The 16,470-nt window shown below is 40.3% G+C and overlaps 1 protein-coding gene across 1 annotated transcript in view; it reads left to right on the forward strand.

Moving 5' to 3' along the window:
• RXRG (retinoid X receptor, gamma) overlaps positions 1–11,729 on the forward strand; it is an 82,519-nt gene extending 70,790 nt beyond the window's left edge. Inside the window, exon 10 of the mRNA XM_006876511.1 lies at positions 11,214–11,729. Within this exon, the coding sequence (XP_006876573.1) occupies positions 11,214–11,361 (148 nt within the window). The 3' untranslated portion in view covers positions 11,362–11,729. The remainder of the gene's footprint in view (positions 1–11,213) is intronic.
• Positions 11,730–16,470: the final 4,741 nt, after the last annotated feature.

The raw sequence follows: 16,470 nt of genomic DNA on the forward strand, positions 1-16,470 counted from the left end.
TACATCCTTGCCAGCATTTATTGTCCTCTACTCTTTGCTGTTATTGTTGGTGTGAGATGATATCTCATTGTTGTTTTGATTTGCATTTCTCTAATGAATCAGAACCAACTCCATGGTACTTGGTATTTAACAACAACAACAATGGCTAGTGATTGTGAACATTTCTTCATTATGTTTGTTGGCAGCCCTGATCTCTTCCTTGGTGAAGTGTATGTTCATGTCATGTGCCCATTTTTTAACTGGGTTATTTGCAAGGACAGATTTTAAAGAGAACAGTATCTTGGCATATTTAGCATTTTACATATAGTGGAATTTGGTATTTGTGGAGTGGAAAAAACAAAAACCCACCACCACTATGAACAATTTAAAAATCCAAAAGCAAAAATATTTTCAGGTTGTCTCTGCCTAACTTTGAACTTTATAGAGAAGTAATCTTCTTGGTCTAAATTCATACAAGTTTTTAATGGCAGAGCTGTCATTAGGGGCTCCATTTCTTTACTCTTTTATTTTCGTCCTAAATTTTATTGATCTTGCTGTTGCTGTTAAGAACATACATAGCAAGGCAAACTTGTCTCTATATGTACAATTTAGTGTCACCAGTTCCTTCTTCAAGCTGTGCAATCATTCTCAACTTCTCTTCCTGAATTGCTCCTCCCTTATTAACATATAAACTCACTGTCTCCTAAATTCCCCATCTAATCTTTTAAGTTGCTCTTATCAGTCTGATCTCTTATAAATAGTTCTTTTTGTTGTTAAGTGCTGTCAAGTCAGTTCTGACTCATAACAAACCCTGTATAGGGTTTCCAAGGAGCAGCTGGTGGGTTTGAACTACCAACCTTGTAGTTAGTAGATCAGTGTCACAAAAGAGCATAATGTTCAAGGAAGGACTTTTTAACCAGTTAAGCTAAGCTGGTGTTGGGCTTTAAGAAGACTTCAGGGATATTTTTTTAATATTTAATATTTGAAGATTCTCTCAGGGCAAGAGATTTAGGGATTCATCCATCCTACATGGCTCCAGGAAATCTAGAGTCTATGAGAATTTGAAATTCTGTTCTGTATTTCCCCCACTTCTGATCAGGATACTTTTTGTGACATTTTTGATCAAAATGTTCATTAATGGTAACCCAACACCAGACAGTTGTTTTGCTCTTCTGGCAATGGAGGCAAATAGCTACACATTCCATATCCTCTTTCTATTCCTACCTCTCCTTCCTCTGTTGCTACAGGTAAATAGAGATCAATTGTTTTTCCTTGTATAGCAGCTTGCAAGATTTTATGATTTCAGGCACTATTCAGTGGATTTGGAGGTAGAACAGAAACACTAACATGTTATTAGACCAATTGACTAGGATGTCCTATGAAACCATGACCCTAAACCTCCAAATCAAGGAACCAAATCTATGCAGTGTTTGCTTATACATAAGCAGCCTCACTTAAGCTACTTTTCTTAAAATTATTGTTATAAATCTATGTCCCACACAACGTTTGCCAATTCAGCTTTTTATAGGTATATAATTTATTGACAGCACTTCCAATAATCAGCTCTCCAATCCTATTGTTAATCCATGCAATTTTTCTATCACCACCAACCCTCCTTTCCCTTCTCCCTTTGAAACCTTGTAACCACTAATAGACTTTGATGTCTCTACCTTCTCTTGTCGTTTTATATAAGCAATATCTACAATATTTTTCTTTCCATGATTGTGTGATTTCATTCGGCATAGTGTCTTCAAACTCCATCCACACTGTAGCATGTATCAAGACTTCATTTCTCTTACTGACTGAGTAGTATTCCATTGAATACATTTGTTTATCCATTCATCTATTAAAGAACATTTAGCTTGTTTTCTTATTTTGGCTATTGTGAATAGTGTTGCAATGCACACTTTGGTATACAAGTCCTTTTTTTTCTTCTTCTTCTTTTTTTTTTAGTCTCCGTTTTCAAGTCTTTTGGAGCTGACTCCTAGGAGTTGATAGGTCATATGGTAATTCAACTCTACGTTTTTGAAGATCCATCCAATGTTTTCCACAACAACTGTACCATTTTGCCTTCCCATCAGTAATATATGAGTGTCAATTTCTCCATATAGTATTTCCTGTTGTTTTCATTGTTGCTGTTTTTAAATCTTAGCCATCCTAATGGGAGTGAAATGATATTTCATTGTGGTTTCAATAGCTAATGAAGCTGAACATCTTTTCAGTGTGTTTGGTGGCCATTTTAATGTCCTTTTTGGTGAAATGTCTATTCAATTTTTTTGCCCATTTATGATTTAGTACAACATTTTTTGTTGTTAAGTTGTCCAAGTCATATACATTTAATCTGGGTATTAGATTCTTGTTAGATATATGATTTCCAAAGATATTCCCCCAGTCATTAGCTTGTCTTTTCACTTTCTTTGTAAAATCTTTTGATGAACAAAAGTTTTAAATTTTTATGAGGGCCCATTTATTTATTTTGTCCTTTGCTATTTGTGCTTATGTTATTATATTAGATAATTCATTGTTGAAAGCTAGGCTTTTACTGCTTGTTCTTCTATGAACTTTATGGTTTTAGTTTGAACATTTTGGAGTCTTGGTGTGACAATGTAGGCTAAGCACTGGACTGTTAATCAAACCAGCCAGCCACTTCTCAGAAACCCTATACAAATTAGCTATGAGTAGAACCAACTCATGGCGTTGTGGGTTAATTCAATAGACTACAAGGTCAGTTTGACTAACAAGGTCAGTGGTCCAAACTTAGCAGCCACTCATCGGAAACCCTATGCAGGGTCACTATGTGTCAGAACAGACTCAATGGGACTTAACAATAACAAAAGAACCAACTCAGTGGCACTAACTACAAAAACAACAGTTTTACCATTTAAGTCCTTAATCCATATTGAATTTGTTTGTTTTTGTGTATTATGTGAAGCATTCATCCCTTTTCATTTTTCTGCATATTGGAATCCAATATTCCCAGCACCATTTATTGAACAGACTCACCTTTCCACATCAAGTGGACTTAGCACCCTTGTCAAAAATCATTTGACCATAGATGTATGAGTTTATTTCTGTACTCCCAATTCTATTCCATTGGTCCGTAGGTCTGTTGTTATACCAATACAAAGCTGTTTTGATTCTGTAGCAACACTTTGTTATTACATGCTGTTGAGTCAGTTCTGACTCATATTGACCCCATATAAGGTTTATGAGGAGCATCTGGTGGGTTTGAACTGCCAACCTGAAGTTAGCAGTCCAATGCTTATCTCACAGTGCCACACCAGGACACCATGTTGTTGTTAGATGCTGTTGAGTTGATTTTAACTCATAGCAACTTTATGAACAAAAGAATGAAAAACTGCCCAGTCTCGTGCTATCTTCACAATTGTTGTTAAACTTGAGCCCATTGCTGCTGCCACTGTTCCACTCCATCTCCTTGGGAGTTTTCTTCGTTTTTGTTGACCTTCCACTGTACCTAAATCCATTGCTGCTGCCGCTGTGCCAGTCCATCTTGTTGGTGGTCTTTCTATTTTTTAGCTAACTCTCCACTTTACCACACATAATGTCCTTCTTCAGGGACTGGTCCCTTCTGATAATATATCCCAAGTAAGAGAGACTTTCAAGGAGCATTCTGGTTGTACGTCTTCCAACACAGATATTTTTGTTCTTCCAGCAGTCCATGGTACTTTCAATATTCATCTCCAACAGTATAACTCAAATGCATCAGTTTGTCTACAGTCTTCCTTAGTCACTGTCCAACTTTCATATGCAGATGAGACTATTGAAAATACCATGGCTTGAGATTCAATCCAACTTTAGTTCTCATATTGACATCTTTGCTGTTGAACACTTTAAGTAGGTCTTATGCATCAGATTTGCCTAATGCACAGATGAAATCCTTTGCATATCAATAAAGCACAGGTAAACATCTTTCTGGCATTCTCTGCTTTCGGCCAAGATCTATCTGACAGTAGCAATAATATCCCTTTTTTCATTACCTCATCTGAATCTGGCTTGAACATCTGACAGTTTCCTGTAAATGTAATGTTGTAGCCATTTTTGAATTATATTTTACTTGTATATGATAATAATTATAAGCAAAATTTTACTTGCATTAAAATTAATTATATTGTCTGATGATTTCTACACTCTGTTGGGTCACTTCTCTGGAATGGACACAAATCAATTGTGTCTTTAAATCAGTTGGACAGGTAGCTGTTTTCCAATTTTCTTGCCATAGGTGAGTGAGTGGCTTTAATGTTGACTGGGTAAATTTGAATAATAGTTGTATCAATTGGTCTTCTTTGTAGGTGTATGAATATTATCCTATCATAGACAGCATCGTACTTCAAGATAGATCTTGAAATGTTCTTTTTGATGATGAATTCAGTGCCATTCCTTTTCATTTAGTCATTTCTGACATAGTAAACCATGTGATTGTCAAACTCAAAATGGCCAATACCAGTCCATTTCAGCTCACGAATGCCTAGGATATTGATGTTTATGTGTTCTATTTCATTTTTGAGAGCTTCAAATTTTCCTGGATTCACACTTTGTATATTCCATGTACCAATTATTAATAGATGTTTGTAATTGTTTCTCCTCATTTTGTGTTGTGTTCCATCAGTAAACAAAGGTCCCAAAAGCTTTACTCCATTTGCATCACCATGGTCATCTCTACTAGGGCAAGAGGGGACAGCTCTTCCTCAGTCATATTTTGAGTGCCTTCCAACCTGAAGGACTAATCTTCCAGCACTATATCTGGCAGCATTCTGGTACTATTCATCATATTTCAATATTCAATGTTCTGATGCTATCTGACAGTGTTTCACTGCCATTCATAAGGTTTCCAGTGTCTAAGCATTTTGGAAGTAGTCTGCCTCTCCTCCTTCAGTGTCTGTCTTAGTTTGGAAGCTCAGTTGAATCCTGTTTATTATGGGTGACCCTGCCAGCATTCAAAATACTGCTGGCATAGCTTACAGCACCACAGCAACACACAAGCCAACACAGTATGACAAACTGACAGACGTGTAATGTAATATTCCATTCTTGTTGTTGTTGTTGTTGTTAAGTGCCATTGAGTCAGTTCCAACGCATGTTGTTGTTGTTGTTGTTGTTATGTGCCGTGGAGTTGGTTCCAACTCATAGTGACCCTGTACAGGGTTTCCGAGGCTGTAAATCTTTACGGGAGTAGAAAACCTCATCTTTCTCCCATGGAGCAGCTGGTAGTTTCGAACTGCTGACCTTGCAGTTCACAGCCTGATTTGTAACCACTACACTATCTTGTTGTTAAGTTCCATCGAGTCAGTTCCAACCCATAGCGACCCTGTATAGGGTTTCCCAGGAGCCAGTGGTGAACTTGAACTGCCAACCTTGCAGTTCAAATGGGTTTGCAGTCTGGTGCATTAACCCACAGCACCACACCAGGATTCTGTAGGACTCCATTGGTGTGGTTATTAGGTGCCATGGAGTCGGTACTGACTCATAGAAACCCTATGCACAACAGAACAAAACACTGCCTGATCTTGGGCCAATCTCACAATTGTTGCCACACTTGAGCCCACTGATGCTGCCACTTTGCCAATACATCTCGCTGGGACTCCATAGTATGTTTTAAAATCAGGAAGTGTGAGTCCTCCTACTTTGTTCTTCTCTTTCAGTATTGTTTTAGCTACTCAGGGCCTTTAGTCATTCTGTATCAAGTTGAGTATTGGATTTTGTATTTCTGATTGGGATTGCATTGAATCTGCATATCATTTTGAATAGTATTGACATTTTAACAATATTAAGACTTCTAATCCATAAACATGGAACATCTTTCAACTTATTTGCCTTCTTTAACCTGTTTCAGCAGTATTTTAGAGTTTTCACTGTGTAAGTCCTTCATGTCTCTGGTTAGATTTATTCCTAGGTATTTTATTCTCTTGGATACTAATGTAAATGGAATGGTTTCCTTAATTTCCCTTTCACAATTTGTATTACTGTTGTATAGAAACCCAACTGACATTTGTTTGTTGACCTTGGAAATTTTCAACTTTGCTAAACTCCTCTATAAGCTCTAATAATATTTTTGTAGACTCTTGAGATTTTCTGTACACAAAGGTAAGTCAAAAGTATGACTACTAGGATTCTAGTCCATGCATACACTGGCTTCTTCCAAGCAAAACATGATTAAGTATGTCTCTGTGATCAGTGGATGGCTACAATAATCCTCATCTTGTTGTCAAGTGTCATCAAGTCAGTTATGACTCATTGCAACCATCTATAGGGTTTCCAAGGAGCAGCTGGTGTATTTGAACCACTGACCTTGAAGTTAACAGTCCAGTGTCATACCAGGACTAGTCTTATTAGGGTGCTTCAAAAAAAAAAAAGATATCCAATCAAGACATGGTTTCCTACAGGGGATCTACTGGGCCAGTTAAATCCAAGGCCGAGAGGCCAGCTTACAAGGTTATGGTGACTGCTGTTTGAGAATTCAAAGGGGAAACTTGACAGATTTTCACAAAGGACATAGTAAGATCACAGGGGCTTATTAGGAAGAAGGTTTAAGACAATGGAAAACTGCACTGGTGAGAAAAAGGCCAGGAAAGTTGCATCACGGAGTTGTTGTCCACCATGACAATGCACCTGCTCATTCTTCTAGGGTAGCAGAGCTGCTCTCGGAGAGTTTCACAGGAAAGCTTACTTTATCCACTTGACAGCCCTAACTTGATCCTTCAGACTCCTTTTTGTTCCCCAAACTCAAAGAACACTGAAAAGGAACATGATTTGAGTGCCTCAAGGACACCCAAGCTGCCATTTTGAAGGATGTAAACCAAAGAGCATAGAATTCTTTGGGTAGGTTATTGTTGCTGTTAAATACCATCGGGTTGCCATAAACTGGAACCTATTCGACAAAAATTGGTTTGCTAGTCCACTTCCAAAGTGAGATTTTTCCCCAACTCCCTCTGTCTCCCTCTTAGAATCTTCAATCACAGATGGGACAAGAAGACAAACTGAACATCCCTTCTGGCAGTACAGATGCCCAGGGGAAGGATTAGAGAGATGGAAACACTACCTTCAGAAATATATAGCAGTTTTTTGATATTTGTGTTTAATAAAGCCCCCTATGATTTTGTAGCAATACTTTTTTTGAGTTATCCTCATACAGTACTTTATCATTTGCAAATAGAAACAATTTTACTTGTTTTCCAATCTGGGTATCTTTTATTTCTTTTTCTTGTCTTATTGTTCTGGGTAGACTTCTTCTTTTTTTTTTTTTTTTTAAAGTTTTTATTGTGAATTGGTGAAAGTTTACGGGACAGGTTATCATTTTTACATTCAGCAAATCATACACCTTGTTGCATTACAATGATTATAATCCCCTCCATGTACCATCAGTTAACAGTATTTCTCTCTATTCACTTTAGCTCTCTCTCTTTTCTTTTTTTAACACTCAGGCATATATATAATGCTTTACGCCACCAAAGGGCACATTCTGAAAACCTGCCTCCTGGCCACCAGCTCTCAGCCCCTCTCTTCCCATGAAGCTAGGGTCCTCAGCTGCTCCCTCTCTCCATGTCCCCATCTCTGGTGTCACTGCTTCTCTGGATAAGGTCTCACATTCTGCTTGTGCTCTTCTCCCTGGATGGTGCTAGGGTCCTCTGTTTCTGGACTGTCTGAGTAGACTTCTAATACAGTATTGAATAGTTATTACTAGAGCATGCATCTTTATCTAGTTCCCAGTCTCAAAGATAAAGGGTCCTGTCTTTCTCCATTCAGAAAATTGCTGACTGTTGGCTTTTCATATATGCTCTGAAACATATTGAGGATTTTCTCTTCTTTAAGGTTTTTATCAAGAAAGGGGGTTGATATGGAATGGTTCAACATTCAAAATCAAAAGGTCAACAGTTTCCTAAGGACAAAGTTGAGAAGGAATAGGTGAAAGGAAGGAAAGGAAGGAAGGAAGGAAGGAAGGGCATTGAATTTTATTAAATACTTTTTCTGTATCCATAGAGATGACCATGTAGTTCTTTTTCTTTGCTCTTTGATGCTGTGTATTATGTTGATTGCTTTTCTAGTCCCTCATTTCTGGACTAAATCCCAGTTGGTCATGACCTATGACTTTTTTACTATGCTGCTGAATTCTGTCCACTAGTATTTTGTTGTCAGCTTCCTTACTCTTAATATCATAGCTTCTTTGGCTGCATAGAGTTACCATCCACGTGCCCTCACGCACTTTATGTTTAAAATATTTTGAAGTTTAGTGTTGGCCTTAGCACAGACCTTAAATTTTTCTATGTAGAAAAGTGATTCTCACCTTTTTTTGGATGGTACCACATTATTTTTCTCATGTTGCCACATTTCTTTAAAACATCATGCGACATAAATATAGAAATATATACATTTTCAAGGAAGATTGCAACTTCTATTTGTTAATTTTTTGTTTGACATAATACTATGATACCCAGTACAGAGTCATCCCAAATCAGGAATCTCTGATTTAAGGCCATCAAAATGTAATGTAAATGAATGTAAAACTGATGATCTTGTCTGTAATGTAAATGAATGTAAAACTGATGATCTTGTCTGTAAACCTTCACTCAATTCACAATAAGAAGTAGAAAGAAAGAAAGAAAGAAAGAGCATTGAATTTTATTAAACACTTTTATTAAATCTCTGATTTAAGGCCGTGAATGTGTTTTGGGCCCTGGTACTGCCCCTTAGAAGCCATGCTGGCCAGACTTCATCTCTCATACTTCAGACATATTATCAGGAGGGACCAGTCACTGGACAAAGATATCATGTTTAGTAAAGTGGAAGGTTGGATAAAAAGAGGAAGACCCCCTATGAGATGGATTGGCACAGTGGCGATAGCAATGGGCTCGGGTGTAGCAATGATTGTGAGGTTGGCACAGGACCAGGCAGTGTTTCATTCTGTTGTGCACGGGGTCGCTATGAGTTGGTACTTACTGGATGGCACCTAACAACAACAACAACTTTGTATTGGAAGTTGTGAGTAGATCTCCTTGAGGTACAGTTATCATTATTCACATTAAAAGTAAGCTTCACTGGCAAAAAAGATTTTGAGAGATGAAAAAGGGTCACAAAGGCAGAGTGAAAATGGTCACAGATTGAGATACCCACAAGGATGTGCAGATGTGAGACTAATTCTTTCACACGCTGTTCTCGCTCCCATTTGTGAACCTCACAGCTGAGATCCTCCGTTATAGAAGGATATGTGCGTGCAAATGCATGAGTGAGTGAGTACCTTGTGAGCACGAGATTTGTGGGTGTGTGTATGCATGCACATGTATGTGATAGAATGAGAGTACACACGCCTGTATATATAAAGGTATGTGAGGCTGTGTGTGCATGTGTGAGAGAGTGTGTAATATGTGTATATAATATGTGTGTATGGTCTCCCCAGAATAGACAGGGCAGAGAGTAGTGTTTCTATATCCTCCTCTTCCTACCTTAAAAGTAGAAAACAACAACCCCAATCTGTTATTTTGAGTCAGTTCTGTTTCACAGCGACCCTAAATGACAGACTAGAATTGCCCCTAGAGGATTTCCAAGGCTAGAATTCTTATGGAAGTAGAGTTACATATCTTTTGCCACACACTTTCTTTTAATTAACTTAGCCACAAAATCACCAGGATTCCTTCTTAAAAGTAGATATAGCCTAATTTGTTATTGTTGTTAAGTGTTGTCAAGTCAGTTCTGACCCGAAGCAACCCTATATAGGGTATCAGAGGAGTAACCGGTGAGTTTGAACCACTGACCTTACAGTTCAAACTGACCTTGTGGTCAAGTACTTATCCTACAGCACCACACCAGAACTCAATAGTCTAATCAGTTGATAAAAATTGGTAACAAACTTGTTAATTGAGACAAATTGAGATTACATTGCCAAGATATACTGTAATGTGAGGACTTGCTGAGAGTGGAGACTACCTCTGTTCTTACTCATTTTTTATCCCATAATCTACTGTAATGCCTGGCACATGGTTGTTGTTGCTGTTAAATGCTGTTGAGTTGGTTTCGACTCATAGCCACCCTGTATAGGGTTTTCCGAGGAGCGGTTGATGAGCTTGAATCGCTGACCTCGCAGTATAAACTGACCTTGCAGTCCAGTGCATTAACAAACAGCACCACACCAGTACTCCCTGACACATGGTAGGTACTCAAAATGTTCATCTAGCAGTGATACCTATTTCTTGCCTACTTTGCACCATGCTCTGTCTAAAAGCTTCTGCAAATCTTCACAACACTTCAGGAAGAACAGGAAGGAACACCCAGCTAGAAAGGGGTGGAGATAAGAGTCAACATACACAGTCTAGCTCTTCTTCTCAACTTCCATGAAGGAAGGTTACTGAGGACAATTCTAGAGCATGGCCACAGAACTCAAAAGATTCTCAAGAAGCTGTGTGATGCAGTTTCTTCCTTTAAGATTGACTAGCCTGCTAGGCCGTTTGTAGGAGTCCCTGGTGGTGGTGGTCACATGCCATGGAGTCATTTCCAACCCATAGCAACCAATCCCAAGGCTGTAAACCTTTACGGGAGCAGAAAGCCTCATCTTTCTCCCGCGGAACAGCTGGTAGTTTCAAACTGCTAAAAGAGCCCTGGTGGTGCTGTGGGGTAAGTGTTGGACTACTATTCACAAGATCCATGGTTTAAGCACACCACCTGCCCCATGGGATTGAGAGGAGACTGTCTGCTCCCATCCTTGGAAACTATATAGGGTCACTATGAGTCAGAACCAACTTGATAGCACTGTGTTTGGTTTTAGGTGGCACAAATATTTAAGCACTCAGATACTAACTGAAAGGTTGTCGGTTCAAATCCACCTCAAAAGGCTGGTCTCCTTGTGATCTACCTCCAAAAGCTCACAACCTTGATAACACTATGGAGTGCAGTTCTACTCAGAAACGCTTGTTGTTGTTGTTGTTATTGTTGTTAGGTGCCATCGAATCAGCACTGACTCATAGTGACCCTATGCACAATAGAATGCAACGCTGCCTGGTCCTGGGTCAACCTCACGATCGTTACTGTTACCATAAGTTGGAATCAACTCCATACAACTGATTTTCTAGTCCATTTCGGAAGCACCTAAAGTTAGACTTCCCCCATTTCCCTCAGTGTCCCTTCCAGGTGCTTTTGTCACAGATGGATCGAGAAGACAAAATGAACTTACCCTTGGCAGATGCCCAGGTCGTTTGCTGCTTCCTAATGCTTCCTTGACTTTTCCGCAGGTTTGCCAAGCTGCTGCTTCGCCTCCCAGCTCTGCGCTCCATCGGCTTAAAGTGCTTGGAGCACCTCTTCTTCTTCAAGCTCATAGGGGACACACCCATTGACACCTTCCTCATGGAGATGCTGGAAACCCCGCTGCAGATCACCTGAGCCTCACCTGAGCCGCATCAACCCCAGCCTCCCACCCAGGATTAGCCCTGGGCAGGTGTGTGTGGACCTCACCCTGCACACTTCCCCTTGTGTACTTTCCTCCAGCTCCCATCCTGACCCCCTTTCAGTTCCCAAAATGTGATGCTTATAATAAAGGAAACCTTTCTACACATGAGACTTTTATAGGTGGCGTTTTGTATAGATGTTAAATGTAACCCTTCTTTGCTATATTAAGGACTGGGGGAAACTTTCTGGAAGTTTCTTGGAAAACAAATCCACGTCTGTACATAAAATTGGTTTAAATTATTTTTTCACTTGCCGTGGAAAGCAAACAAACAAATAATAAAACAATATATGTGATATTGGCACTGCTTGGAGCAGAGGGTGTATTATTGTGCTGAAGGGGAGTTATCTCAGATGGGGGAGGAGGATGCTGGACTGGAGGTGGAGAACAGAGCTGGGATTCTGAGTCTATAAACCCCACTGTGGATGTCCTAATCTATGCTGGATTTCTCAGACAACCAGCTCTGCCCCAAGGCAGATCCTGGAGAGACTGGGAGAATATGCTGTTTATTAGAGTCAGCTTGGAGTTTTGTTTTTCCTTTTTTCCCCCTTTTCTTTCTAAGAATAACAAACAGAGAGAGCCATGTACTTATTGGGGGCAATTGATTGTAAGGCTAACAGATGTTTTCTTGGTAAGAGAAAGTTCGTGGATCCTGAACATTGGTGGGAAGAAGTAACAAAGAAATGATTTTTCTATCACTCGCTAGCCAGAAAAAAGACCAGCATGCACCAAATTTAATCTCCTTGATTATTTAACCCTGAGTAGTGCAAAGGATTGGAGTCCTGGTGTGGTGCTGTGGGTTAATGCGCCAGACTGCAAAGCCGCTTCAACTGTAAGGTAGGTGGTTCAAGCTCAACAGCTACTCCTTGGAAACCCTATACAGGGTCGCTATGGGTCAGAATCGACTCTATAACACTTCACAACAACAACAACAGTGCAAAGGATTAAGTACTAACTGAAAGTTTGGTGGTTCCACTTTTAGAAAGGCCTGGTGATCTGCTTCCAAAAGGTCACAACCTTGAAAACCTTTTGAAGCCCAGTTCTATTCTGCACACATGGGGTCACCATGAGTCAGAGGCAACGTATTGATCTTTAAAAGAGAAGGGGATAACCAGAGAGTTAGCAGCACCAGAGACGGAGGCAGAGACGATGGCACGGAGAGAGAGAGCATCTGAGGACTCTAGCTAGACTCATGGAAGGGGAAAGGTTGTATGCTGATAGGCAAGGAGCTGGTTTGCAAAATGTGCCCTTTGGTTGTTTAAACAATTGTATATTCTGCATGTTTTGTGTACATCAAAAAAGGGAGTCCTGGTATGGCACTGTGGGCTAATGCATCAGACTGCAAAGTCGTTTGAACTGCAAGGTCAGTGGTTCCAGCTGCTCCTTGGAAACCCTATACAGGGTCGCTATGGGTCAGAACCAACTCAACTGCACTTAACAACAACAATCATTACAATGAAACAAGATGCGATTGGTTGAGTGCAAAATTGATGTTCTGCCATGTAGACTTTCACTCAATTCATAATAAAAGCTTTAAAAAAAAAATAAAAGAGGAAGGGAGTAAACCTCTCCCAGGATCTTAAGGTTTGCCTAGCACTCTTGGAAGCCTACTATTTACTGGGCAATGGCTCCTTGAGGATGGTCACTGTGTCTAACTGGCAATATGGCCAGCTACCTAGCCTGTCTTCTTCAAGTCATGTTCTGCCATCAGCAGAAAAAGGACTTCAGAGATCTACAGCTCTGGACTGTCATGTATGACTTTCCTAGGGTTGCAGAGTGTAAAACCTGAGCAATGGTTGGTATGCAGTAGCCCTGTTTACTCTTCATCAAACTCTCAGACCTGGCTGGTGCCTGGTACACAGTGAGTATTGCTGCATTGAAGTACCCTAATTGGAAATAATTCTCTAAAGAGGAATGTGGAGGGCTAGTGCTGCATTCCTCATCAACAGTTTTGTCCTTTCAAAACTTTACTCGCCAGTGCAAACATATTCACCAATGATCATACATTTTTGGAGAAATTAATAATCACTTTTTAAAAAAATACTTCAAAACCAAACCCATTGCCTCCAAGTTACCTAACCCTATAAGACAAAGTCCTGGTGTGGTGCTGTAGGATAAAGCACTGGCCGGCAAGGTCAGTTTGAACCACAAAGTTGGCAGTTCAAGCCCACCAATCACTCCTCAGAAACCCTATACAGGGTTGCTATGGGTCAGAACTGACTCAATGGCACTTAACAACAACAACAATCTTTATCATGGATTGACACAGTGGCTCAAACAATTGGCTCAAACATAGCAATGATTGTGAGAATGGAGCAGTAAAGGGCAACATTTTGTTCTGTTGTACATAAAGATGCTAGCAGTTGAACCATCTTGACAGCACCTAACAACACAATCTTGATGGAAGTAGACTGCTTGCTACATCTGTCTCCCAAAGAGTGGTTGGTGGGTTCGAACCGATAACTTTTCTGTTGGCTGCTGAACGCTTACCCACTGCACCACCAGAACTTCTAGTAATATCACCTAGAATTACTGGGAAAAGTTTAGCAGTGGATCCCTTCACCTTGGACATTAAACATTGGCATTGAAGTCTTGATTCTGCTGGAGATTGCTTTCCTTTTAAAAAATGTATATTATTTTGAATTGTGATGAAAATGGTGGAGCAGAAGCCATCTCACTCACTCCTCTGGAAAATTCGCTGGACCCATTTAGATGCCCTAGTGGATCGTGATTGGGCAGCAGTTCAAATCCATGAGCTACTCCATGGAAGAAAGATGAGGCTTTCTGCTCTCATAAAGATTGACAGGCTTGGAAACCCTATACAGGGTCATTATGAGTCAGAACAAAACCATCACCACCCCTAATATGGGTAGGACTTCTAGAGGCAATCACAGCCCCACCTCCCATTCCCATCTTTCATCCTCTCCTCACTATACCCTAGCTCTTGCCTGGAGCAAAATTGGAAGACTCAGCAGGGCCTCTTCACACCAGTCAGGCAAGGCGCCTCCTGTAATTGCTTTGAAACCTATTGCTTTGAAAAAAAGCTCAGCAGGAGCCAAACGGCCTCTCTTTATCAGCAGGTCCCACAAGACTCACTCAGGCCCCAAAGGCCACCTCCTTCCTGACCTGGTCCCTCTCATGCCCCAGGCAACTGAGTGGCTGTTCAGCCCCAACTGGAATGAATTCAGCCTTCCTAAATCCTCGACTCATAAGTGACAGCAGTAAACTTCTAGAGTTCAACTCTCTGAGGAGAGACTCTTTCTCATTCAACATCTCCTCCTGTGGAAACAGCTCTGTGGAGCGGACATTCTAGTCAATCTTGTTGTTGTTAAGTGCCGTCATTGAGCTGGTTCTGACTCATAGCGACCCTGCGTATATGGTTTCTGACGAGCAGCTGGTGAGCTTGAACCGCAGACATTGCAGTTCAAACTGACTTTGCAGTCCAGTGCATTAACCCACCAATGCTGACTAGCATTTTCTGAGCCCCACCTTCACGTACTACCCAGCCTGATTCACACAGATTACAATAGAGGGATACCGCCTGGAGTCCACCGTTCCTCCTTGAAGACACTATACACTCTGGATATATCTAGAATCTGGCTCCTGGAATTACCATCTGAAGTCCTGGTGTGGCGCTGTAGGATAAGTGGTCAGATGCAAGGTCCGTTTGAACTGCAAGATTGGAGGTTCAAACTCACCAGATACTTCTCAGAAACCCTATACAGGATCACTATGCATCGGAACCTATGGCACTTAACAATAACAAGAAATAGTGCGTTTGGGGAAAAGTTGCTTAAATTTGCTGACTCTTAGTTCCTTCCTTCACATGTCAAAAATAGTAATACCAGCCTCATGGAGATCTTATAAGTATAAATAGGTGGTATAGGCCTGTGTTGATTATGTGCTTTGGCACCACACATATTTGGGTTTGAGTCCTGACTTTGCCATGTATGATGGATTTAGCCCACTACACAATGCCATCGTTGAAGTGATTCTGACTCACAGTGACCCTGTGTAGGGTTTCTGAGGCTGTAAATCTTTACCAGAGCAGCTACTCTCATTTTTCTCCCTTGGAGTAGCTGGTGGTTTTGAACTACTAATGTTTACTCCAGCACCAACTATATCTCACTTCCTTGACCTGTAAAATAGGATGGTAATACTATTCACCCCCACAGAATTCTTCTGAGTATTACATGAAATAATGTGCCTAAAGTTCCTAGCACAGTGACTGACATAAATATTAATGACAAAAATATTAATTTATTTTCTTCTATATATGAGTTAACACTTAATCTTAGTGTTTTTTCCTTTTTTTTTAGTACATTACCAGGGCATTTAATTCTGCAGTTTGGCATCCAACATACTACACTAGGAATCAAAAAGTCTGTCTCCTTGTTTTGATATACTTTCTGTAGCCTGTATTTTCATCAGTAAAATGGGAATTAAAATATCCCTTTTTAACTGTGAATACCATTCAACTTTCAGGAGTTCTAAGACTGCAGAGTCTATTCTGAATCAGATTAGTAACAAAATCATTTAAAAAGTGTCACAACTACCCAGGGCTTTAGAGTCAACCCAGGTAGCCCCAACTGAAAATCCATCTCTGATAGCTGAGTGACCCTGGGCGAGTTCCTTAGCCTCTTAGACCTCAGTTTCTACTTTGTAACCTGGGGATAGCACAAGTACCAACTCACAGGGCTTGTTGAGAGAATTAGACGAGATGATCTATGAAAGACATGTGGGACTGTCTCTCGCATATAGTGAGCTCTCAAATGGTTTCACTTATAGCATCTATTATTGTTGACCCAGATTATTTTCCACAACATTCCTGTTCTGAAAAAAAATTCCTAGACCCCATGAAAAGCCTCCTTGTCCAAGCCTTAAATCTCTTTTCCACTCCACTTATTCTTTAGCCTGAGAATTTCTCTCCTGATAGGTTCCATGCTCCACATTTATAAATCATCAGAAATACAGTCCTTACTCTGGTAGCATAGTGTGGTTACGAGTCGGGCTGCTAACCTCAAGGTCAGCTGTTCCATGGGAGA

The sequence above is a fragment of the Chrysochloris asiatica genome, unplaced genomic scaffold (genome assembly GCF_000296735.1).
Source record: "Chrysochloris asiatica unplaced genomic scaffold, ChrAsi1.0 scaffold00386, whole genome shotgun sequence".
Lineage (NCBI taxonomy): Eukaryota > Metazoa > Chordata > Mammalia > Afrosoricida > Chrysochloridae > Chrysochloris > Chrysochloris asiatica.